The sequence below is a fragment of the Leopardus geoffroyi genome, chromosome X (genome assembly GCF_018350155.1).
Source record: "Leopardus geoffroyi isolate Oge1 chromosome X, O.geoffroyi_Oge1_pat1.0, whole genome shotgun sequence".
Taxonomy (NCBI): domain Eukaryota; kingdom Metazoa; phylum Chordata; class Mammalia; order Carnivora; family Felidae; genus Leopardus; species Leopardus geoffroyi.
This window is the reverse complement of record NC_059343.1, coordinates 43974604-43999623: the sequence shown is the minus strand read 5'-3', so window position 1 is coordinate 43999623 and position 25020 is coordinate 43974604. Positions and strand designations below refer to the sequence as shown.

The 25020-nt window shown below is 42.9% G+C and overlaps 1 protein-coding gene across 2 annotated transcripts in view; it reads left to right on the top strand.

Moving 5' to 3' along the window:
• Nucleotides 1–25020, top strand: part of SHROOM4 (shroom family member 4) — a 259611-nt gene that overhangs the window by 208965 nt on the left and 25626 nt on the right. For both annotated transcript variants that reach the window (XM_045472903.1, XM_045472904.1), the window contains 3 exons: nt 3909–4043; nt 6415–8911; nt 14997–15058. In XM_045472903.1, the coding sequence (XP_045328859.1) occupies nt 3909–4043; nt 6415–8911; nt 14997–15058 (2694 nt within the window). The remainder of the gene's footprint in view (nt 1–3908; nt 4044–6414; nt 8912–14996; nt 15059–25020) is intronic.

Genomic DNA, 25020 nt, shown 5'->3' with positions numbered 1-25020 from the left:
TACAGTTCCTCTCCTAGGATTTTCCTTCCCATAACTTGTGGTTTTCTCTCAGTGGTCCCAAATCCCTATTGCCTTGCTTCTGTCTCTTTGGGATTGTTTCCAACTCCTGGAGAGACCCTAGATACTAGATGCCTTTGTTAGCTACATTTCAAATTGTGGCTGAGGAGTGGTGTAGCCAAACCTTGATAGCAGATAGACAAATCTGGTGGGAGTACTTTTGAACAATCCAGAAGGACAAGTCTGAGCTGATAACCTTTATTATAGTACGTGCTATTTATTGACCACTTGTTATGTATCAGGCTCTGTCTCAGATGCTTTGAAAATATTATCCCTAATCCTCACCATAACCTAGCCAGGTAAGGATTATTGTTCCCTTTTTCAGATAAGAAAACCAAAGCTCAGATGGGTTAAGTGCCTTGCGTACAGTCACACATCCAAATTGGTAGAGTTAGGATATGAACTGAGATCCATCTCACTCATGTTTGTTTCCTTCCTTACTGGCCTGATACAGTTGGTGGGATGAGACTGTCATACATGAAATGATGATGTGCAATATAAAACATAATATTATTATAAGATAAATTGTGAGGACTAGATTACTAAGGGCAAGCACCCTGGAGGACATGGTACTTGAGCAGCACCTTAAAGAATAGGTGGGATGCAGACTGACAAAATTAGAGGGGGATTCCAGCTGAAGAGAATAGTCAGAGTAGTAACTAAGATAGGCTGAGGGCTTACCAGACCTTGTTCTAAGCATTCGACATACATTGTCTCATGTGATCTTTACAACCCCACGAATTAGCTATTTTATCCCCATTTTAGAGCTCTGAGAAGTGAAGTCACCTGTGCAAAGTAATAGTCTCATAAGTGGGAGAGCTGGGATTCAAACCAAGGTGGTCCATCTACAGAGCCTGTGCTAGATTCTATTGGAGAACCAATGGCAAAAGTGCAAAGTTGCTTACAGGACATGACTGGAGCACAGATATGGGAGATTGGGCCAGGTGGGTAAAGATAGCTCATAGACAGCTTTGAACATCTCACCCGGTTTATATTTGATGCAGGACAGGGGAAGAAACATAGAGCCAGGGAAGATTCTTGAATAGGTGAGTGCCACAATTCAATTGGTGTTTGATGTGATATGACCCAAAAGCAATTACTGGAGATGGAACAATGAGAGACTGGCTGGCAGACTGACACGGTATTTTGGACATTATAGTGTTAAGGGCCTGGACTAGAACAGAAGGTGTTGGTGGTGGGTTCTGTGGAGAAGTGTAATTATGTAGAATAGAATCAATGAAAATGGAGAGAGAGAGAGAGAGAGAGAGAGAGAGAGAGAGAGAGAGAGAGAGGCAAAGCCAGAAAGATATAAAAGAAGACCCAGTAGAACTCAATGAAAGATTGGATGTCTGGGGGAAGATGGTATCAAGGCTGACCACTCACATTTTAAATCCTGGACTCTTCAGAAATCCTGGGTGTGGAAGAAGGGCCCAAAATAAGAGAGGTGCCTTGTTCTCCACTGTATCTCAGTGCCTGGAAGCATAGTACCTAGTAGAAACACATGGCTGTTAGTATGTAGCAATACACAGTACTTCTGTCAGCTGCTTTATCTACAGTTGTTATTGGATGACTACCAGGTAATATTAGCTGGAAAGATTTCTAACAACATGGCTTTGTGTGTGAAACTCTGGAACAGGCACCCCACCTCCTCCTGCTCTAAAGTCTTCTTGTACCTCTAGATTCCCTGCTGGGCATTCTGAAACCCATAATAGAACACTATAGTTAAAAGTGGGGGCCTCACTTGGCTTTCCTCCCCATAAATCTAGCCAGCGCTGCTGACCTGTGGCTCTGGTTCCTGACCTTTGACAAGCAGCTTCCCTTGCCCTTCCTCTTACGCCTCCTTGTCCATGTCTGGCCTGTTACCACTCAACCCTTGTTTTCCCTAGCAAGGCTGTTCTCCTCAGGGCTGCCTTTTTAGGCCTTGGGCCTCTAGAACCTTGTACTGCTGGGATTTTCTGTGTTTCCACTAGGGTGAGGGGCATTCCCAGCCAGGATGGAATCCAGCTCAAGTCTATCCACTACTGCTCCTAGGAGGTAGAGAGCTGATTTATCTCACTAGATTACAAGCTTGTTCAAAACAGGGGCCATTATCTTAGTCAACTCTGCACTGTTAGTGTCTAGCATGGAGCCTGCCACAGTAAATGACTGAATAAATTAAAGAGGCTATCATCTCTCTCTCTCTCTCTCTGTCTCTGATCTACTTATTTATCCTCCTCTTACTCTGTCATTCATCCCTTTCTCTATCACCCATTTCTCTCTACTATGTATTCCTCTATAATCTCTCTCAGTTTTCTCCCAGTGTCATTTGTTTCCTCTCTCACTCTTTGTTTTTAATTTTTTTAATGTTTATGTATTTTTGAGAGAGAGAGAGAGAGCGAGCATGAGTGGGGGAGGGGCAGAGAGAGAGGGAGACACAGAATCTGAAGCAGGCTCCAGGCTCCAAGCTGTCAGCACAGAGCCCGATGCAGGGCTCAAACTCACGAACTGTGAGATCATGACCTGAGCTGAAGTAGGACACTTAACTGACTGAGCCACCCAGGTTCCCTCCCTCTCTCACTCTTCTCTTCTCTTTCTTTCTTTCTTTCTCTCTCTTTCATTCTTTTTCTCTGTTTCCTTCCCCCCCCCCATCTAATCAACCTTCTCCTTATCTTCTGGTGAATTACCCAGGTCCCACGTGTGCTCTTCCCCATGTCATTCTTCTCCACTTGTAAGGGTGGTATCTATTCACGGAGAATATACCAGAGGACAGGAATGGGTCTTGTCTATGCCAGTCAGTACAAGAGTATGGCTGCAGCCTCCAGCACCAGACACCTTGTGGTTGCCTCCAGAGCATTGGCCTCAGACCTGTATCCCTCTATGTACCCCCGCCATGCAGAGCAGACAGTCTCTCTGTCAGCCCAGCACTGCATCACTCACCACTTCGTGCTGTTTTCCTTGGCAGGAGTTGGGGCTTCTTGTCCCCTCTGCCTACAAACTCAGGCATCTCACCTCTGTGCCCATCTTATCCTTCACTCCCTCAGTGCCTTCACCATGCTTTATTCGAATTAGCTCTCTCTCCCACTAATCTGTAAGCAAAGACTATGTTTGATTCATCTCTGTATCCCCAGAGCTATACACAGATGGTACATTGTGAAGAAGTAAACATATAACAAATGCTTATCACAGGAACAAGTGAAAATTGGAGGATTTGCAGCCTGGTGTTGACTTCTTTGAACTTCTCTATCACTTGCCTATTTTTTTCTTTAAAAATTTTTTTAATGTTTATTTATTTTTGAGAGAGAGTGTGAGTGAGGGAGGGGAAGAGAGAGAGAGACAGAATCTGAAGCAGGATACAGGCTCCCAGCTGTTAGCACAGAACCCGATGTGGGGCTCAAACTTGCTGACCACAAGATCATGACCTGAGCCAAAGATGGACACTTAACTGACTGAGCCGCCTACGCACCCCTTGCCTATTCTTTTCTTAGAGAAAAATGGGATGTTTGTCCAGATTGATTTTTTTCCTCAAAGACAACTTAGGGTAGGCTCACTGTTGATTGGGCAGCAGTACTCATTTATTCCACAAATACTTACTGAGCATCTACTATGGGTCTGGCACTGCTGTGTGTGCCTGGGATACACCCATGAGCAAGATAGCCCTGTGAAACTGACATTCTGTATATCCATGCCTCATCCTCAGCACGAAGGAGATTTGAGTGCTGGGAGCCAAAGAGGGCCACTAAGATTCCCATACCAGCTCCTTGCAAGATGTTTTACTTCATTTAAGGGAAAGAGGGGGTGGGGGTGGAAGCTGCATGGGAAGTGATTTCAGCTCTGGTTCCCTAAGCTGACTTCCTGTCCCTTTCTTGCTGTAGGAGAAACGCCCCTGTCAGTAGGCCACACTCATGGCATGTGGCCAAGCTGCTGGAAGGATGCCCTGAAGTGGCTACCACCATGCATTTCCCTTCTGAAGCCTTCAGCTTGTCCTGGCATTCCGGCTGCAACACAAGGTGAGTCTAGAACCCTCCCCTTCAAGATGAACTGGAGGGTAGACCATCTGGCCACTCCTACCCTTCTGCTCTAGTCCCAGATGCATGCTATAGAGCCCAGAGTGCTATAATGGAAAATGGAGTGGGAATCCATAGTACCTGGGTTCTAGTCCTAGGCTACTTACTGCTAATTCTCTGTGACTTTGGGACAGTCCTTTTCCTTCTAGAAAATGTTTCCCTGAAATACTGCACTTGGCTTGCAAGATACCACACTCTTCTACTTTTCATCCTATTTCAGTGGCTGCTCATTTTCAGTCTTTTCCCCTAGTTCCTCCTAATCCCCCCAGGTCTCAATGCAGGAGGGCACTGGGGCTCAGTTCTGGTTCTCTTCTCTAGCTACAATGACTCACTGGTGATCTCATCCAGAGTTCACCAGCTCTGTCACAGGGCCAAAGCCCTCAGAATGGGCACCTCTCTGAAGAACAGGGTCTATTTGCCGTGAGGATCTCTCAATTCAGGGGGCCTAGTATTGTCTGTTGTGAAAACAGCTGCCCAGAAGGGGAAGATAACTTTTTCTGCAAACTCAGAGCCCAGAGGGCTGCTGGCCTCAGCTATATTTTCCATCCACAACAAGAACTTCCCTCTAAGAAGGAATTTCTGGTGATGAGGCTCAGGGAAGCTAAGGGTTGAGTTTGCCCCCAGTCAATGACTTTATTTAGCACCAAAAGACAGGAGCTCCGGGCAGAGGCAGTTCTTTTCTGGAAGAATACACTGAAACACATTCTTAGCTTGGCTCCTGTTTGAGTGGGGGTGTGGTTGTCTGCAGCAGGAAGGGTGGTAGGGTGGGTGGCAGGTTGCCTAACTAACAAGGAATTGATGGATTCTTAGTCCAGAAGTCACGTGAGCAGAGTGGCTAAGTGGCAAGGCAGGAAGCAAGTATGAAGGGAGGCTGATCTGGGGATCTTGGGAGCCCTTGCCACCTCTCAGTTCTGGGTCTATGAACTATGGCCTTTCTGAGAACAGTCTGTGACCTCAGAGGTTCTAGGCATAGGGAGTTACTGGCATGACTTGGCTCACTTTGGCTTTGTTTGTGGGAAATGGTACTTAAAATTCAAGATTGTGTCTTATCCCGGTTCCTTCCTTGGTCTCCCTGGTTTGGCTTTGCTATGGGGGATGAGGGAGTGATGGGTATGCAGGGCCAACCATAATATCAACACTAGTGATACAGAGGGTGCTGATAACAATATAAATTAAAACAAAAAGCAAGAGAGCAGCAGCTAGCTGTGTATTGAACTTTTACTAGGTGCCTGGGCTGCGACAAGAGCTTTACATTTATTAACTGATGCCACCAACAAAGCAACCTGATATTATATTATTATTATTAATAATACAGATATTATTATTCCAATTTAACAAATAGTATAGCAGAAGAGCTAAGACATTGGACTCACAGAGGCTTGGGTTCAAATTCCAGCTTTGCTTCTTTAGCAGCTATGTGAGCTTGTCAATTTACATTGCTAAGCTTGTTTTCTCAGTTATTGCTTGGGGGATAATAATCTGTCCCCTTCAGTCTGAAATGAGACATTGTAAAGTGCCTGGCACATTGTAGGTCCTTGGTAAATGGTCAGGATCACTACTACCAAGAAGAGAACCAGACGCTGCCTAAATTCCAGCCCTGTCTGGGTCACAAGCTACAGCTGGGTGATCTTGAGAAAATCACCTCCACAAAATCACTTCCTTTTGCAGGGCTCACTTTACTCCAGCAATTCTCAAAAGTGTGGTCCCTGGACCAACAAAGAGTACCAACATCACCTGGGGACTTGTCAAAGGCAAAAATTCTCAGGATTCACCCAGACTTAACACTCTGGGGATGGGGCCCGAAAACCTGTGTTGTTTGGACAAGTCCTCCCTGTGCTTCTGATGCACATTCAAATTTGACAGCCAGTGATTTACAAAGTGGGCTGGCTGAAATTGAATCAACCCTTTAGAGTCTCTCTCTAATACTAATATTCTGTGATTGTCTCTCCTGGCAGAGAGCCACATGCTGACTTCCTAAGGGCAGTGACAGGCCAGAAGCAATTCTAGACTCACTGGCGGCAGGGAAACAGAGCATAAGCCCCAGTTGAGTTCTTACACTTTTAGTCTTTGGGATCTTGCCCTCTCCTGTTTCCATATGTTGTTTTGTCTCCCATTTTACCATGTCTCTCTGGAGCCCCAGTATCCATATCTTTCTCTGTTTCCCTTCTTCCTTTTTTTTTTTTTCCTTATCTCCTTCTTATTTGTGGCACGGGTGCCTCTGGGTTGTTCTGCCTTCTCCCACGGCAGGGCTGGCCATGGCGGGAGAGGGATGTGGTAATTTGGCTAACTAACCAGTGTGCCCTGTGTCTTGCAGTGACGTGTGTGTGCAGTGGTGTCCACTCTCCCGGCACTGCAGCACTGAGAAAAGCAGCTCCATTGGCAGCATGGAGAGCCTGGAGCAACCAGGCCAAGCTTCCTATGAGGGCCACCTCTTGCCCATGGATCAGAACATGTACCCCAACCAGCGTGACTCAGCCTATAGCTCCTTCTCAGCCAGCTCAAATGCCTCTGACTGTGCCCTTTCCCTCAAGCCAGAAGAGCCAGGCTCTGCAGACTGCATCATGCTAGGCCCGGGGCCAACAAAAGCTGCCAGTGGCCGGCCCAATGTGACTGAGACCTCTGGAGGTAGCCGGCGCACCACCAATGGGGGCCACCTGACTCCCAGCTCCCAGATGTCATCCCGTCCACAGGAGGCCCACCACTCTGGGCCTGCCAAGGCTATCAGAGGCCCACCACAGCCTCCAGTGAGGCGAGACAGCCTTCAGGCCTCCAGAACCCAGCTCCTTAATGGAGAGAAGCATTGGACCTCTGAGCATGTGGACTCCTTGCAGCAGAAGGAGATAGTGAGCTTAGACACCGTGCTATCCCCAAGGAACCCTAACAGGTTCTGTTGCCTCAGCGGGCAAGACCAAGTGACAAATGAGGGCCATCAGAACTGTGAGCTCAGCCAAGGTCCTGAATCCGGCCAGCGGGACTCTGAGCATCTACTGATGGAGGCCTCAGCCAAAGCCATTGGATTCCCAAAAGTGTATGACAAAGCTTCCAGCATAGATTCCAGCCCACTCAAGAAGGCTTCAGCAGAACCAACTAAGGCTGCTTCTCTTGGCAGCCCTCCACACCTCACAGGACCCACGGGGCATCGTCATAGTGCCCCTGAACAGCTTCTGGAATCCCATTTACAGCATGTACACCTTGATATGAGGGGCAGCAAGGGAATGGAGCTCCCAACCAGGGAGGATGGGCATGAGTGGACTCTGTCACCTTTGCATAGCAGCCACACAGGGAAGAAAAGTCCATGTTCCTCCACAGGAAGAACCCAGGACCAGCCTAGCAAAGAGAGAAAGACCAGGCAAGTGGATGACAGGTCTTTGGGTTCAGGACACCAGAGCCCAAGCAGTTCCCCACATGGAGAGGCTGATGGACACCCTCCAGAGATAAGTTTCCGGGACCCAAACAGAGCCTGTAGAGCAAGCAGTGAATTAGCCAGCCAGCAGCCCTCTGCCTCTGGCTCCCTTGTTCAACAAACCAGGGATTGTTATTCAACCACTAAAGTAGCTGGCAGCATGGAGTCTACTGAAGAAGGGGACAGTGAACCCAAGGAATGTGGCCAGGTAGGTGAGAGACGAAATAGAGGGCCCCGGGGCCGCTCAATCCAAAACCGGCGTAAGAGTGAGCGTTTTGCTACCAATCTGCGTAATGAGATTCAGAGGAGGAAGGCCCAGCTCCAGAAGAGCAAGAATCCCTTGTCACAGCTGTGTGACACTAAGGAGCCAGTGGAAGAGACTGAGGAGCCCCTAGAAAGTACTCCACGTTCTGCCTCGAACTCATGTCTTCTATCTTCATATAAAAAACCACCTAGCCCCAGGGACAAGCTCTTCAACAAGAGCATGATACTCAAGGCTAGGTCTTCAGAGTGCCTCACCCAAGCCACTGAGAGCCATGAATCTAGAACAGGCTTAGAGGGACAAATAAGCCCCGGCCAGAGGCCTGGCCAGCCCTCTTTTGGCCTGAACACCTGGTGGAAAGCATCTGACCTGTCCTCCTCAGACTCTGAGAAAACAAATGTTCACCGTGGAGTCTGTGGAGGTCACTGGAGATGGTCTCCAGAGAACAACCTACAGCCACATGTGGCATTATCCATGGAAGGTCCTTCTAACCCAAGTGACAGCAAGGAATTGAAGGTTTCTACTGCCCAAGCTGGGGAGGAAGCCATCCTCCTTCCCTTTGCAGACAGAAGAAAGTTCTTTGAAGAGAGTAGCAAATCCTTATCTACATCACATTTGCCAGGTTTAACCACTCATAGCAATAAGACTTTTACCCAGAGACCAAAACCTATAGACCAAAACTTCCAGCCAATGAGCTCCAGCTATAGGGAATTGAGGCGCCATCCAATGGACCAATCATATCATTCTACAGACCAACCATATCATGCCACAGACAAATCATATCATTCGGTGTCACCCCTTCAGTCAGAAACTCCTACATACTCAGAATGTTTTGCAAGCAAAGGTCTAGAACCATCCACGTGCTGTAAGTCGCTGCACTGTGGGGATTTTGACTACCACAGGACCTGCTCCTACTCCTGCAGTGTCCAGGGAGCCATAGTCCATGACCCTTGCATGTATTGTTCTGGGGAAATCTGCCCTGCTTTGCGAAAGAGAAATATGATGCCAAACTGCTACAACTGTCGGTGCCACCACCACCAATGCATCCGGTGTTCAGCTTGCTATCATAATCCCCAGCACAGTAGCCCTGAGGATGGCAGTTTGGCACCTAGCAACACTTGGAAACCCAGGAAGCTGACAGTGCAGGTGAGGACTTGGTTCTTGGATACTTTTGCTTCCATTATTCTCTTGGTGAGGAGAAAGTGAGGCAAATCATTGGAAAATGTAATGATTACAATTCCTTTAAACTGTATAGCCCTGGCTTCTCCAAGTGGTAGCTTAGTAACCTTGGGTAAGACACTCAGCCACCAAAGTTGCAGTTAACCCATCTTTAGATGAAAATGACATTTGCCTCACAAAATGGACAGAACTGGGATGTATATCCTGACTGTAAAATTGGTATCTGAGTGACCTTGAGCAAGTAAGTCATTCAACCACCAAAACTTGCATTACATGACCTTTTAAAAATGTTATTTATTTATTTTGAGACAGACAGAGAGAGAGAGAGAGAACACGAGCAGGGGAGGGGCAGAGAGAGGGAGAGAGAATCCCAAGTGGGGTCCACACTGTCAGCGCAGAGCCTGATGTGGGGCTTGAACTCACAAACTGTGAGATCCGGACCTGAGCCGAAACCAAGAATCAGATGCTCAACTGACTGAGCCACCTAGGTGCCCCACAGGTACATGATTTTTAAAGGGGAAAAAAACAGAACTTTTACCTCATAAAATGGCCAGTACTGAGAGAAGTCTTATTACCTCATCTCTAAAGTAGAGGAAAATAATGGCTGCCTCATATATCAGTTGTGAAGATCAAACAGGTCTAATGCCTGACAGAAAATAGCACTTATTCCCTTCCAATTCCTGCTTGAAAAACTACTTGGACCTGCAAAATTTGTAAATGTCCCCCAGGTTTTCTAAAGAACAAATCCTTATGCCCTTCTCCAGCCTATCTTTGTCAGAGGCCCAGGTCTAGACTAGCTGTTGTTATACTCTGGTTATAACCTACCCCCCACCCCCAAACACAGGCTACCACCAATCCCCCAAGGGACTCCTGAGAGGATCCCCTATGTCCTTACCAGCTCACTGCCAGGTTCCTTCCCCATGGCTTCCCTAGCGCCACCTTTTGGCTGGTGCACTCAAATCAGAAGTTAATTCCTGTGTTGAACTGTTGTTGCAGAGGCAGACACTCCTGAATGACTTAGTGTGTGGAGTTCTTCAATACACATTCTTTGAAGAAAAAAAAAAGGAAACTTAGGGGTGAAAGAAGCCTTACACAAAAGAGTATATGCTATTCCTTTTATGTAACATTCTATAACAGCTATTCTGTGGGAAACAAGAAAACACTGGTTACCTACGGAAGGTGCCACAGAGATTGAGCAGGAAAACGAATGAGGGAACTTTGTCAGATGGTGGTAGTGTTCTGTATCTTGATAACCATTTGAGCTACACAGGTGTATGCATTCATTGAAACTCAACAAATGTGCACTTAATACTTGTGCATTTCCCTGCTAGTAAATTTTGCCTACAAATATTATAAACAAATATCAAACTTTATTTAATATGTATGCTGATGTTTTTGAAGTATATTGATGTATACAACTTATAGTTTTCAGCATACAAATGTTGCAAATATTTAGCTATTATCCCTAGAATTTCATGTTTTTGATGCTATTGTAAATGGTATTGTTTTCGTAATGTCAAGTTAAAATTCATTGTTAATACTATATGGAAATACAATTTAATTTTGTATACTGGTCTTGTATCCTGCAACCTTGCCAAACTCACTAGTTCTAATAGCTTTGTGGTAGATTTTAAAAAGATTTTCTATATGGACAATCATGTCATCTGCAAATGAAATTGTTTTTTATCTTCCTTTCTATTGTGTATACATTTTCTAGGGGAGGGGGGGCCTTCTTGTACTGTCTAGGACCTCCAACACAATGTTTAGTAGAAATAGTAAGTGTGGCTAGTGTTGCATTGTTCCTAATCTCTCCATATTAAGTTTGATGTTAGCTATAAGTTTTCATAGATGCCCTTTGACGGCTTGAGGAAGTTCCTTTTCATTCCTAATTTGCTGAGAGCTTTCGTCAGGAGCAGATGCTGGATTCTTTAAAATGCTTTGTCTATATCTATTGAAGTGATCTTATAGTTTTCTCTTTTACTCTATTGATACGGTGAATTCTATTGATTGATTTGAAATAAGAACAAGACTAGATTTGCTAATATTTTGTTAGGGATTTTTGTGTTTATGATGATCAGGGATTTTAGTCTGTAGTTTTCTTATAATGTCCTTGTCTGGTTTTCATGACAAGGTGCTGGCCTTACCAAATATGCCGGGAGGTTGTTCCTCCTCTTCCATCTTCAAAAACAGTTTGCATACTACTGGTATTATTTCTTCCTTAAATGTTTAGTAGAATTTATCATCGAAGCCATCGGGACCTGGAGTTTTCTTTGTGGAAATATTTTAAACTACAAATTCCATTTCTTTAATAGATACAGGTCGTTTCAATTATCTTTTTCTTCTTGAGTGAGCTTTGGTAATTCATCAAGAAAAATCTGTCTATTTTCTTTAAGTTTTCAAATTTATGGGGATAAATCTCTTTGTCACTTTAAAAATGCATCAAGAATGTAAGATAGATTGGTGGATAGGTAGAGGAGTGAATAGGTATGGAATCAGGCAGATGTAGTAACATAATCATTGCAGAATCTAAGTGGTGGGTATATAGATGATTGTAAACTTGTTCAACTTTTCTGGATGCTTGGAAATACTTAAGACAAAATGTTGAAGCGAAGAGGAGAGGAAATATAAAATAATGATTAAAAAATCACTGATGCTGGAACCAGACTGCCTGCATTCAAATTCCTAAGCTTCCCCATGTGAAAAAAAAAATGCAAGTAATAACTTACTTCATAAGTTGGTTGAGAGGATTAAATGGTGGAACATGGGTAAAGCACTTAGAACAGTGACTACCAGAGAGTTATCATCTTTTGAGTGTGAGTTATTGTCTCCTAAACTAAAGGGAGATTTGAGCTTAGTTTGAAATGTTTGCTGAAAGAAGGTCCTGCGAGTAGACAGTAGAGGAAGTAGTCTGAAGTTGGGGGAAAGGACATGATGGCTTGCAGGAGTATTGGCCCAGAGCTGGTAGCTCCATAAGAGAAGGAGATGAAATGTGAAGGTTGCAGCAGTTGGTAGCAGCAATGCAGGTGTACCTGTGCCCACACCATGCCTCTCCTTTTGTACTCTGAAGGAAGGGGACACAATGGGTTCCCAATGCCAGTTAGACCAGCTCAGCAAGTCTCTTATACACTAGGCTTTCAGATATGTGAAGCCACTTCATGCCTGTTTCTTCCCCTGCCACCTGAACACCCACATGTACATGCCAGACATAGGAAAACTTACAATATGGGATAGGACACCCCAGGTCAAATGACCAAGGTGGTTGTGATGGTCAGTGGCTGTCTGAAGTAGGGTTGAGATTCTGCTCCTTATGGCCCCTGAAAGAGGTTAGGGAGCTAATTAGCTCCTTAGTACTTTAAGAGAACTAAAATCAGCATGCACTTACATTCCTCATACTTCATGCTAGTTACTTTTTCACATATTATCAGATTATTTCATTTAACAATTGTTTGAGATTAAGGTATAATAGGATCCCCATTTTTAAATTATTTTTTATTTTTTATTTTTTTATGTTTACTTATTTTTGAGAGAGACAGAGTGCAAGCAGGGAAGGGGCAGGGCGAGAGGGAGACACAGAATTCAAAGCAGGCTCCAGTCTCTGAACTGTCAGCACAGAGCCCGATGCGGGGCTCGAACTCACGAACTGCAAGATCACGACTTGAGTTGAAGTCGGACACTCAACTGACTGAACCATCCAGGCACCCCTAGAATCCCCATTTTATAGCCAAGGAAGCTGAGGCTCACAGAGGTGACACATCTAGCAAGTGGCAAACGCAAAACTTGAGCAACATAACCGTAACTGACATTTGAGTATCCACTTTGCACTCAGTATTATTCTAGGCACTTTATATGTATCAACTCATTTAGTCCTGGAAGCAATCGGGAAATAGGTACTGTTATTATGATGATCTCACTATTAAATAGCTGGGGGAAATAAGCTAAAGAGAAGCTGTGTAGTTTGCCTGAAGTCATACCACTAGGGAAGGGCAGGTGTGGTATTTGAATCCATGTCATCTAGCTTCAGAGGCCAAGCTCCTAGTTGTGCTACACTGCCTCTCCATAAGCTAATTGAAAAGCCCAGGCCCAAACTGAGGGTTGATGGAGGGAAAGGGGAGAGGGGAAAATGCATGATGGGCATTGTTGGGATGAGCACTGGGTGTTGTACGTAAACGATGAATCATAAGAATCTACACCCCAAACCAAGAACACACTGTAGACACTGTATGTTAGCCAACTTGACAGTAAATTATATTAAAAAAAATAGAATATACTATTTGAAAGATAAAAAAAATAAAAGCCTTGGTTGATATTGTCAAATTCTCCTCCTGAAGACAGTGCTTGTCTTCCCCATAACCTTGTTAATATTTAGCATTTTCATTAAGTTTAACCTGGGCCAATCAAATAAAGAGAAAATTGGAATGCAAAAAGAAAGAGAAAGAAAAGCCCATGCCCTCTCCAGTATGGCAGGATGCCTTCTAGCAGTATAACTTCGATTGGGGCAACAATTGAACCTCGTCTGCGACAAGCTGTAGGGCTCACTGCCTCATTGGTCCATAGAGTACAGGCAGTTTACACTAACTTAAGTGATTCAAGGAAACAAAGTAAGGTGATACTGGGGAGCTGACAAGGAGGTTGCAAATTGGGACAGGACTTTGGTTTGGCCACTGCTATTTACTGAGCACTTTCCACAGGGCATGGGCAGGAAATCCTGGCTCCCACTGTGCCTGAAGGAGTAATAGTGTCTTTGAGGGCAGGAACATCTCAGAAGGGTGTTGAGGCAGAGTTTGAAGTCTAACAAGTGGTCAGAGCTGCTCTAATATGACAAGTACAGGCAGGGACCGCTCTGGTCTTGGGAAAGCTATAAAACCTCATCTTTCTTGTGACTGCTAACATCTACAGCCTCTCGCATGCCAAGCATTGTGCTAGGCATTCTCTATGCATATCCCATTTTGTACTCACTCCGGGGAAGCCAGCAAAGCTTGATGGCATAGCCCTTATTTACTAGATAGGAAGCTGAGGTTCAGAGAGGTGATATAACTTCCCTCAGACAGCACAGCTAATAAGTGTCTTAGCCAGAATGACAGACACTAAGTATCTTACCCCCAAAAGGGAGCAAATTTTTTTTTACTGGGGCAAAGGTTAATACAACTTTGAATAGGACTAATGACAACATTGGAGGAAGAGGGAATTTGGGAGATCAGTGAGGTTTAGGAAAAATTGTGCTTTCCTGTTGAGTTAAGCTTTGGATTGCCAGGTAGAGAATGCTGCACGCAAAGTCAGGGAGAATGTCAAAAGGTAAATTTGCATCAGGTTTGGATCTAGAATAGGAAGGGAGGAGCATTTTTACAAATGGCACATATGGCTTGTGCTACAGTTTGCTTGGGCAAAGCCCTTAAGGAAAAAATGGCCAGGGTGGAGAGCATGCTTCTGTAATGTGGGGACCGTGGCACCTGGCACTCGTGTTCCCCAGAGATGAGCCCACCTCAGCCGCTACCAGTGGATCTGGGAGGAGAAGGAAGGGCCCCTGCAGTACAAAGGTGTGCTGGCATGCATGCTCTGTGTGTGCCTCACCTTGGGAAAAGGTTAGAGCAGCAAGGGGCTTCAGGCCTGAAAGTCCCCTCAAGGGCCAGGGCTTCGAAGAAGATGCTTTCTATGTTAGAAGAGGCAAGAGGAATGAGCAGGTTCATGTGGCAGAATAAACAAAAAGACCTCCTTCACAAGAGCCAGAGCAAACAGCAAACGTGCTAAACTGGTTTACAAGATGGTTTGGGAGGGGAGTGGAGAAAGAGAGGGAAGCACGGAGTTTCTAGAGCACATGATCCAGGTCTCTGAGTACTCTTAGTCTCTGCATGCCCCCAGCAGTTCACCAGGCCTCTGGACAGAAAGGCAGCACTCCAGGTGCATATTTCTCTAGCCTGTGTGGTAAAGTAGAAGGAACCAAGTGTGGGGAGTGGACTCTGGCCAGGGACGGGCTTCTGACCTCTTCACATTTTTGAAGACATCTGGATACCTGGCTGCTCAGAGCTCCCTAATTTATCAGAATTTTGCTTTGCAGGAATTTTCTGGGGATAAATGGAAACCAATAACAGGAAACAGGAAGACCAGCCAGTCAGGGAGGTAAGTGATCACTCAGGGAGTGGGGTGCATTGATGTCTCTGAGACTTCTATAGAAATTGCTAAGATCTTCTGTTTGCTCAGTTTCCTTTGAGGAACCTGGCCTGGTGTGTCCATACCAAGAACTTCATACCACAGATGTAACCTAGCCTGCTCCCCAGGCAGCTGGGCTACAGACCAAACTGATCACTATGACGTTTTGGAATACATAGTAGTCAGTATGTTGTGGGGAAGTGTGCCCATCAGCTCAGAGGCCTGGGGCAGTCTTGCCCACCCACAAGGACATATGGGAGCAGATCATGCTGAAATATAGGTGAGACGGCATAAAGTATGCTCACATCCACAGCAGCCACTGGACAATTAATTGGAAAGGACAGAGACGAGATAAGACTGTCCAGCTACCACTGTGCCTTTGCCTCCTTTGTTGGAGCCACCTGTTTTTTGGCCTCTGCCACCTTTCTTTTTACAGGGCTTGTGAAGAACTTAAGGCATATCCAGGGGCAGATCATGCTAACGATAGATTAAAATTCCTGGAAGAAGGTAGGGACATTTTTGCAAACAGCACATATGGCCTGGACTAAAGGGAAGAGAGTTGCTTGGGCAAAACCCTTAAGGAAAAAAAAAGTAGAGAGTCTACTCCTGTAATGTGAGGAGCTTGGCACCCAGTGCTCATGCTCCCCAGAGATAAGCCCGCTTGCCATAGGTGACTAGAAGGAGTGGACAGTTAGTTTTTCCAGTTTGCTCTCCATCAATCAGCCTGGCAGCCTTCTTTTTCATGAAATTCCTAGATGTGTTCTTTTAGCCAGTTCTTCTCTAGGTCAAATTATACAAGATACCCTGAAATTATATTGATTCTTTAACTCAAACTCTAGAAATGAAGGAGGAAGAAGGCCCTTAGTTGTGCCTCTGTGGGGGCACCAATAGAGGGAGCACCAAGGAAGTGGACTAGAATCCCGGGTCTTCTGACCCCCTGTGATTTGGTGGTACATTCAGGAATAATTTTGGCTTTCTTTTGACTCCAAAGTATGGGACACCCATCAGGTTTCTGGTTGGCCATGAGAAAAGAGAGGAACCCAACATTTTTGAATAATCTACTAAGTGTCAGTCACTGGACTGGATCTTTTTTAACCCATAGTCTCATTTATTCCCCACAACAGTTCATTTCATTACATATTTTATAGATGAGGTCACACAACCAATAAGCGATGAAGCCAGAATTTGGACCCAGGTTTGTCCGGCCCCAAAGTTTATGCTTTTCCCCTTACAACTTCATCGATTAGGATCCCAAAGGAAACCTTTCAAAAGGATCCCTCAGCATCCTGTCTCAGAAGTCTGAGGCCTTTGGAACTCTCTGGATGGTCTGATTCCCTGCTGTGGATCTGCTGAGTTTCCCATATTAGACTGAGACCTTTGAGAGAGGAGACCACATCTCGGCCTTATCTTCTTACCACAGAGACTTATCCTCTGTGCCTAACATAGCGCCTGACCCAGAGAAGTCCCTCAAGAGGTATTTGCCGTTGGCTTACCAACTGAGGAAACAGAGCCTCCTCCACCATTGAATGGGTGAAATGACACAAAAATAATAATGCTAACTAGCATTTCTTGAGCATATTGCTCTATTCTAGGCACCAAAGCACTTTACAAATATTTACAGCTGACCCTTGAATGACACAGGTCTGAACTGCATGGGTTTGCTTATACATGGATTTTTTTTTCCAATGAATACAATACAGTACTTTAAATATATTTTCTCTCCTTAATGATTTTTTAAAATGTTTGTTTATTTATTTTGAGAGAGAGCAAGTGAGGGAGGGGCAAAGAGAAACGGAGAGAGAATCCCAAGCAGGCTCCACGCTGTCAGCACAGAGTCCTACACCTACACGGGGCTCAATCTCACAAACCATGAGATCGTGACCTGGGCTGAAATCAACTGACTGAGCCATCCTGGTGCCCCCCCCCAACTTATGATTTGCTTAATGACATTTTTCTTTTCCCTAGCTTACTTCCTCATAAGAATATAGCATACGGTACCTAAGACATACAAAATATGAGGTCATTGACTATGTTGGGGGAGTCGAGAGTTATACATGGATTTCCAACTGCATGGGGGGTGGGGATTGGTGTCCCTAACCCCCACGTTGTTCAAAGGTCAACTGTGTCTATCACCATAACCTAAAGGGGTAGTTATTATTAGTCTCTCTGGCAGAAGAAACTGATAAATTCACTTGCCTAAAATCCCACAGGTGTAGTGAGTTGATTAGACCCAGGTGGTCTACCTTTAGAGACACTAGACTCAACTACAGTGCTTCTACAAAATGGTTCTCTTCCCAGTCAGCCAGTGAAGTAAGAGGACTTTATTCAAAACCTAGTGTATGCACTGCCTTTTTCTAGGCAAGCAGGGGAATATTAGAGAGCGAGCATCAGGAAGCACAATGCCTGTCCACCCACAGCTTGAGCAAGGAAGACTAACCCACACAAAGTTAAGTAGCAATAATCATAAATTACCACTTACAAAACAATGTGCTGCAAGCTAAGTTACACATATTATGTTATGTTTTATATTTTCCAAGATCCTGTCAGGTATGTATTATTATAACTAGAACAGTGGCTTTCAAACTTGAATGTGCTTTAGAAACACCTGGAGGGCTTGTTAAAACACAGACAGGTGGATCCTACACTTACCCCGCAACCCCTTACAGAAACTGTGATTCAGTGGGTATGGAATAAAACTAAAAATCCGCATTTCTAACAAGATTGTCCAGGTGATGCTCATGCAGCTGGTCCTGGGATCACACTTTGGGAACCACTGACTCAGAGAAAGATATGAGGCTCAGAGAAGTTATAGTAGTTTACTGAAGGTCTCATGGCTATCAAAGGGACAAACCAGGATTTAAACTTAACTTTTGCTTACTCTGATGAGTTGTTGTAAGATGAAAAGTGTCAAATACATGGTTTAAACAAGAAGTATCTGGCACGTGGTAAGGAGCCAATACATGATAAATTGTTTTCTATTTAAGTTTGCTGGAGGGTAAGAAAACTGAAGGCTGGGACCTACAGGAGGAAAAACCCAAGGGGGCTAAGCAGAGTATGTTGGAGAAATAAACTTCACGGGTTAATGGTTCTGGCCTTGGAATCAGCCTGCCTGGGTTCAAATCCAGATTCTTATTTTCTCTAGCTTGTGTAACCTTGGCAAGTGGGTGGCTCTTCCCCTCTCTGCCCTATCAGTTTCTTTATTTGTGAAATGGGGTAAGAGTACCTAGCTCAGGTGATTGTTGCCAGGATTAAATTAGAAAATAGGTACAAAGCATTTGGAACAAAACCTGGCACAGTAAACCCTCGGTAAATGTTAGTTGTAATAATAAAGAGGAATACGGGGGAGCAGCAGCAGCAGTAACAGTAGAGGAAAGGGGTGAAGAGTGAAATATTGGACCAGGATAGGTAGGCCTTGAAAACTATATAGTATCACAAATACGAAAGATACTGCAGGTTATCAATCAGGTAAATGATGTGATAAATGTGGTACGGAGGCAATCTTGCTGCATTTGTAGCCTAGATAGGTTGAAGGAAGAAAAATTAGGGTAAGTGATCCAGGCATGAAAGAGGAGGGCCTTGGATTGGGAAGGTGGAGGTGCAGTAGGAATGAAGCAGAAGAGATAGATAAATATGTGTGATATATTGGAGGGGGGGGGTGCGGAGATGTTTATTGTGAAAACAAAATTACAGAAAATTAAAAACAGAAGAAAAAGTAGCCTTATTCCTACCACCCAAACACCCTGATTGTTTTTATTTCCCTACCAGCTTTTATCTATAGGTATGGAGATTTTTTTGGCATAGTTATATAAAAACTATGTAGATGTGATTTTTGTGTGTCCGGCTTCTTTTTTTCCCCACTAAGCATTACTTGGCAAACAATTTTTCATGTTACTATACAGGCCTCCTCAATCGTTATAAATTTTAATGGCTGCATATTTCACCAGCTTAATGTGCTGTAATTTGCTTAATCATTCCCAAATTGTTGGATAATTAGGTTGTTTCAAATTTCTTGCTATTATAAAGTAATGCTGCAGAAAAATTTGGAGTAGCTATAACCTTTTTCTCATTGTGAATTATCTCATTAAAATAATTATCTAGAGTTGTGATTACTAGTTGAAGCAATGTGAACATTCTTCTTGTTCTTGATAGATTTCACCAAATTGTTTTCCCAGGAGGCATTTTACACTGCCATTAGCAATATATAAGGATACCAGTTTCCCCCAAATCTTGCCATCTGTGGAAAATGTTTCTAATGCAATGGGCATAAATGGCACCTATTATAATTTTAATTGGCTTACTTTGATTATTCTAGTTTGAAATGTTTTCGTGTGTTTATTTAATATTTGCATTGTTTCTCAAGTGAATTGTCTGTTCAAATGATTTGCTTACAAATAAGTGACACGTTTTGAGGGAAGAGTAGAGAGAACTGGTGACTGGAATTTGGGAAAGAAAGGAAATAAGTCAAAAATAACTCTGGGCAAAACAACAACACTCTGAGCCCCAGGTGACCTGGAGAAAGTTATTGAAGTAGCTGGGACAGGTGAGAGAGGGGAGCTAGCTTGGTGCAGAAGATAAGCTTGAGTTGAGATATGTTGAACTTGAAATTAGTGAGGAAGACAGGTGGATTCTTTGCAGGAGGTTTGTCAATCATCCAGGCAGGGAGTAGGATGAGGAAGAAGAACCAGTAAAGGAAACTGAATGGGCAAGCAGCTGGTGTGGCAGAAGAGGCTGGCCAGTGCACCATCACAGAAGATACAGAGAGAATCGCTACTGGCTCTGACAATTGGGAATCGCAAGTGACCTTCAAGAAAGCAAACTTAGTAAAGCAGTGGGCATAGCAAGTAGATGGCATGATGGTCTGTGAGGGGTATTCATAGAAGAAAAATGTATAGAACTTTACACATCATAAATTCACCTATTTTAAGTGTAGAATTCAGTGAGCTTTGGTAAATTTATGATGCTATGCAATCATCACCACAATCCAATTTTAAGACCTATCCATCTCCCTACAAAGATTCCCTGTGCCCATTTATAGTCACTCCCCATTCCCACCATCAACCTCAAGCAACCACAAATCTACTTTCTGTTCCCGTGGATTTGCCTATACTGTACACTTCCAGTAGATGGATTGATACAATATGAGGGCTTTTGTGTCTGGCTTCTTTCACTTCGTGTGCTATAATGGTTCATTGTGTTGTAGCCTGTATCAGTATTTCATGCCTTTTCTTTGCCAAATAATAGTCCACTGTATGGATATACCACTTTTTATGTATCCACTTATCTATTTAGTGGACCTTTGTGTTATTTTCACTTTTTAGCTGTTGTGAATAATGCTGCCATGACCATTCATGTACAAGTTTCTGTGTGGACGTGTTTTCAGTTCTCTCATACTTAAGAGTGGAATTTGGGGGCCATATGGTAATTCTATTAACTTTCCAAGGAACAGCCTGTTTTTCAAAGTGGCTGTACCATTTCCCATTTCCACTAGCACTGTAGGAAGGTTTCAGTTTCCTTTCATTAATTTTAATACAATGAATATGTGTTAGGGTGACCGTGTGATTTGAAAAACATTTTAAAGGAAGAATTTGAACACTTCAAAATGCTCTAAAAGAAAAAGTTGGCCAGGGAAAGGAAGGAGATAAATGGGGTGGTAATTAGAGCAATGAGTTTTAAGTTGGTGGTTCTCAGAATGTGTTCCTAGGACCAACACCCTCAGTATCTCCTCTGAATTTGTTAGGGATGAAAATTCCAAGGCCCCACTCAGACCTACTGAATCAGAAACGGATGGGGCCCACAGTCTGTGTTTTAACAGCCCTGCAAGTGATTCTGATTCCAGCTACTGATGAGAACCATTGGTTTAAGTGAAGGTTTGGTCAGGATCTGGGAGACTGGTTTAAATTTAAAACCAGAAGAGAGAGGTCAATGGAAGGAAAAAGAGTATGGATTCTTAAGATGGATGACAGTTTATGACCTCAGGGAAGATGAGAAGGTCAAGGGCAGAGATGACATTTAAGAAGAGAAATCTTGATGGAGTTTCCGCTCACCTTCCCCTCCAACCACCACAACACAAATTTTTAACATTTCTTATGTCGTTTCTGTCTCAATTGGAATGATGGGTGTAGGTGGGAAAATCAAATGTATATTCTTGAGCCACTGTCTTTGTTTGGAAGCCTGCAATGAATTTTAATTCCAGTTAGTTACACTCTTAGTTGTATCCCTCCACTGTTATTTGGTTTGTGTGCAGAGAATGCAAATGCATTATAATATTAGCAGGAGGGAAAACCGGTGGTGAGTAGCTCTGCTGGGAGAAAAAGCTATACACATAAGCTATGTATTTAAAAGCCAAAAGAAAGTATTTTCCAGATTATCTCTTTTGGTTTTCTGTACCTACAATTGCTTCCTGTGATCCTTTCCATTTTACCACTTGGCACAGAGCTTTAAAGTGTGTAGAGTGTTTTTATACCCATGGCCACATTTACAGTTAATCCTCACAACAACCCTATGCAGTTAAGCCTTATTTTTTCCCATTTCACTGAAGGAAGCTGAGACTCAGGAAAGGTAGTATTATACTATTATTAGCAATGACAACAAAAGGTATAATAGCTAACGTTTATTAAGTGTTTCTTATGTGTCAGGCACTGCTATAAGCATTTCCCTTTCATTATTCATTATTTATCATGACCCTACAAGATAGTTACCATTTATTGACCCAATTTTACAGACAAGGGAACTTACAGATAGATTAAAGTCCTTTCCCAAGGTCAAACAGGCATCTGACTCCAAAGCCCTTTGCTTCTGGGATTATAAAGCAAGTACGTGACAAAACTGAACTACTACCCAGTTGTTTCAGTTCTCAGCCTAGGGCTTTCTTCCTTCCTTGTATCAAACCACACCATGAGCAGAGTATAGAATATCTAGTACAAATTTCCTATTTGCTGAGTGAAAGAAAATGGATAATTCAGAGTTGAATCTCATTGTATTAGGAAGAGTACACTTTTCAGGAAGGCTTTGCATCTAAGAAGAATGCAGTCTTCTGAGGCATGGAAGGATTTGTCAAAAGCGTGACAAAGGGAATTTAAATATCTGGGTATTAATTTAATCCTTGACACACAAAACTTATCCAAGGAAAATTATAAAACTCTAATGGGAGAAATAAAGACCTGAATAAATGCATAGCTGTACTCTGCTTCAATTTGGGAAGACTAAATATAGCAATGATTATAACACTCCCTAAGTTAATATATAGATGTAATGCATTACTGATTACAGTCACTGTGGGACTTTATAGAACTTGCCAAATTCATAGTGAAATTTATCTGGAAGAACAAGTAGGCAGTAATACCAAAGAATACATTTCTTTAAAAAGGAAATGATGGTAGACCTACCCTATCAGATTTTAAAGCCTGTCATAAAGTGACAATTATCAAAACCATATGATAGTGGGTTGAAAACAGGAAAACAGTGAAATGTTTTCTTTTTAAGATTCTAGGAATAGATTCAAGCTATTCTAAGAATATAGAGCACTGGAAACATCCCTGAACTGGAGAAAGCAATCATTCTTTCTTTAATGTTGGAATTGTAGGTATCATTATGGAGAATAATTAATTTTTTTAACGTTTATTTTATTTTTGAGAGACAGAGACAGAGCACGAGTGGGAGAGGGGCAGAGAGAGAGGGAGACACACAATTTGAAGCAGGCTTCAGGCTCTGAGCTGTCAGCACAGAGCCCACCGCGGGACTCAAACTCATGGACCATGAGATCATGACCTGAGCCAAAGTCGGATGCTTAACCGACTGAGCCACCCAGGCACCCAAGAATGATTAACTTAGATAACTAGTACACACTTTACTCCATAGTAAATTCAAAAAATCAGACAGTGAAATTGCTATTTATTCCAGCTTGGATAGAAGATAAATTTGTGTCTGTTAAATGGAGGATACCATTAGAGACAAGATGGATGATTTTAAATATATGAAAGTTGGGGGGGGGGGGAGACCTTTGTACAACAAAATGTAATAGAAAGCTGAACAACAGAATGAGAAAAATATCTGGGGCCAGCATCACTGATAACAGTTGACTGTCCAAAAAATATAAAGAATGGATATAGATATAGAAAGTCAGCTTTCAGATTCAGCTTCATAAAAGAGCAAGGAAACTGGGCAGGGACTTTACATATGAGAAAATAAAGGCAGTAAAATAACTGCATGGAAAAGTACAAGCTCACTAGCAATTAAAGACATGCAAACAAAAACAACTTCCACATATCACAACTTGCTTATTAAACTATCAACAATTAATGGAAATGATCAATAGAAATTACAAAACACTATCTTGACAAGGCTGTGGGGAAACTGTTTCTGGGAGCAGTATAAGTTGATTCAGTTTTTCTGGAGGGCAATCTAGAAATATGTGACAGAAGTTATAAAGCTATTTGTTCATACTCTTTGGCCCAGCAGACCCCCAAGGGAATAACCTAAAAAGGAAAAAATGATTTGTTTAAATATATTCATAGTAGTGCTATTTATAATCGGGGAAACCATTTACCATGCTAATATATTATCATCATGGAACAGAATATAGCCATTAACAATGGCAGGTGTACAAATATTGGGTCTTGCACAGAAATAAGTATTTGTAATAATATTAACCAAAAAAGGGCTAAATTCTAAATCACATGTTGAATCTGATAGTAGCCATACACAAAGAAAATTCAGAAAGGCAACTGGTAAAGTGTAAGTAGCTGGAATTGAATGTGCATGGTGTTTTTTGGGTATATGTCAAATTGCTGGATTTTTATAATGAAAAAGAAAATCTCAAGAAGAGAACTGGTTGGTTTGATTTAGGCCTGGGAAGTTAAAGATCAAAGACTTTGGAAAGATCCACATACTAATGACAGATAGACAATATTACTTACTAAACACATTTGATCTCACTGTTACCTAGAATTCAGTTTGATAGAATTCTCCATCAACCAACACTTCTGCTTTTTTAAATCTGTAAGAGCTTTGATGTTTCTGAGGGTGTACATCACCAGACCTTTGCGAATTTCCAAATCTGTCACTACCACCCCAACATAGAACCTCCCCAACCCCACAAATAAACATTGTATTTTCTAGCTGAGAAGCATCACTTTCTTAAGAACTTTCCATCACTTCTGTGTCCAGTACTAGCTTGCAGATAATTTGCATTTCAGTGCCATTATTCAAAAGAAGCACATTTTCTCTCTGCCACAGTTACTGCACCTGTGTACCTCAATGGCAAATAGAAACCCACCAAGCCACATTGAAATGCCAAGTTGTTGACTAGGCTCTCTCCTTTCTTTGGTGACTTGTCCTATAAGCCAGTATTGCGATGCCTTGAAGTCAAATTCATATCCTTTGCAAAATGACCAGTTACTACATTTCCTGAATTTTTAGGATTACTCTTAAATGTTAAATACATGCATCACAGAGAACTACTCCATAATAATAATTCTCATTAATAATTGAACAAGAATGTCTTTTTTTATTTTTTAAATGTTTATTTTTGAGAGAGAGAGAAATAAAGAAAGACAGAGAGAGAGCACGAGAGCATGAGCAATGGAAGGGCAGAGACAGAGGGAGACATAGATTCTGAAACAGGCTCCAGGCTCTGAGCTGTCAGCACAGAGCCTGACGTGGGGCTTGAACTCACGAACCGCGAGATCATGATCTGAGCTGAAGTTGGATGCTTAACTGACTGAGCCACCCAGGTGCCCCAAAAATGCCTTTTAAACTTTTAAACAAGATAGAATCATGTTCTTTATAACTTTCCCATTGTATTCTTTAAAATTCAGTACATTAACATCTGGTATACATGAGGACCCAAATAGACAACACTCCCTCTCTTTCCCTGACCCATCCATTGCTTAACCATGGTTGGGCACCAAATTTCCTTGAATAACATCAGGATT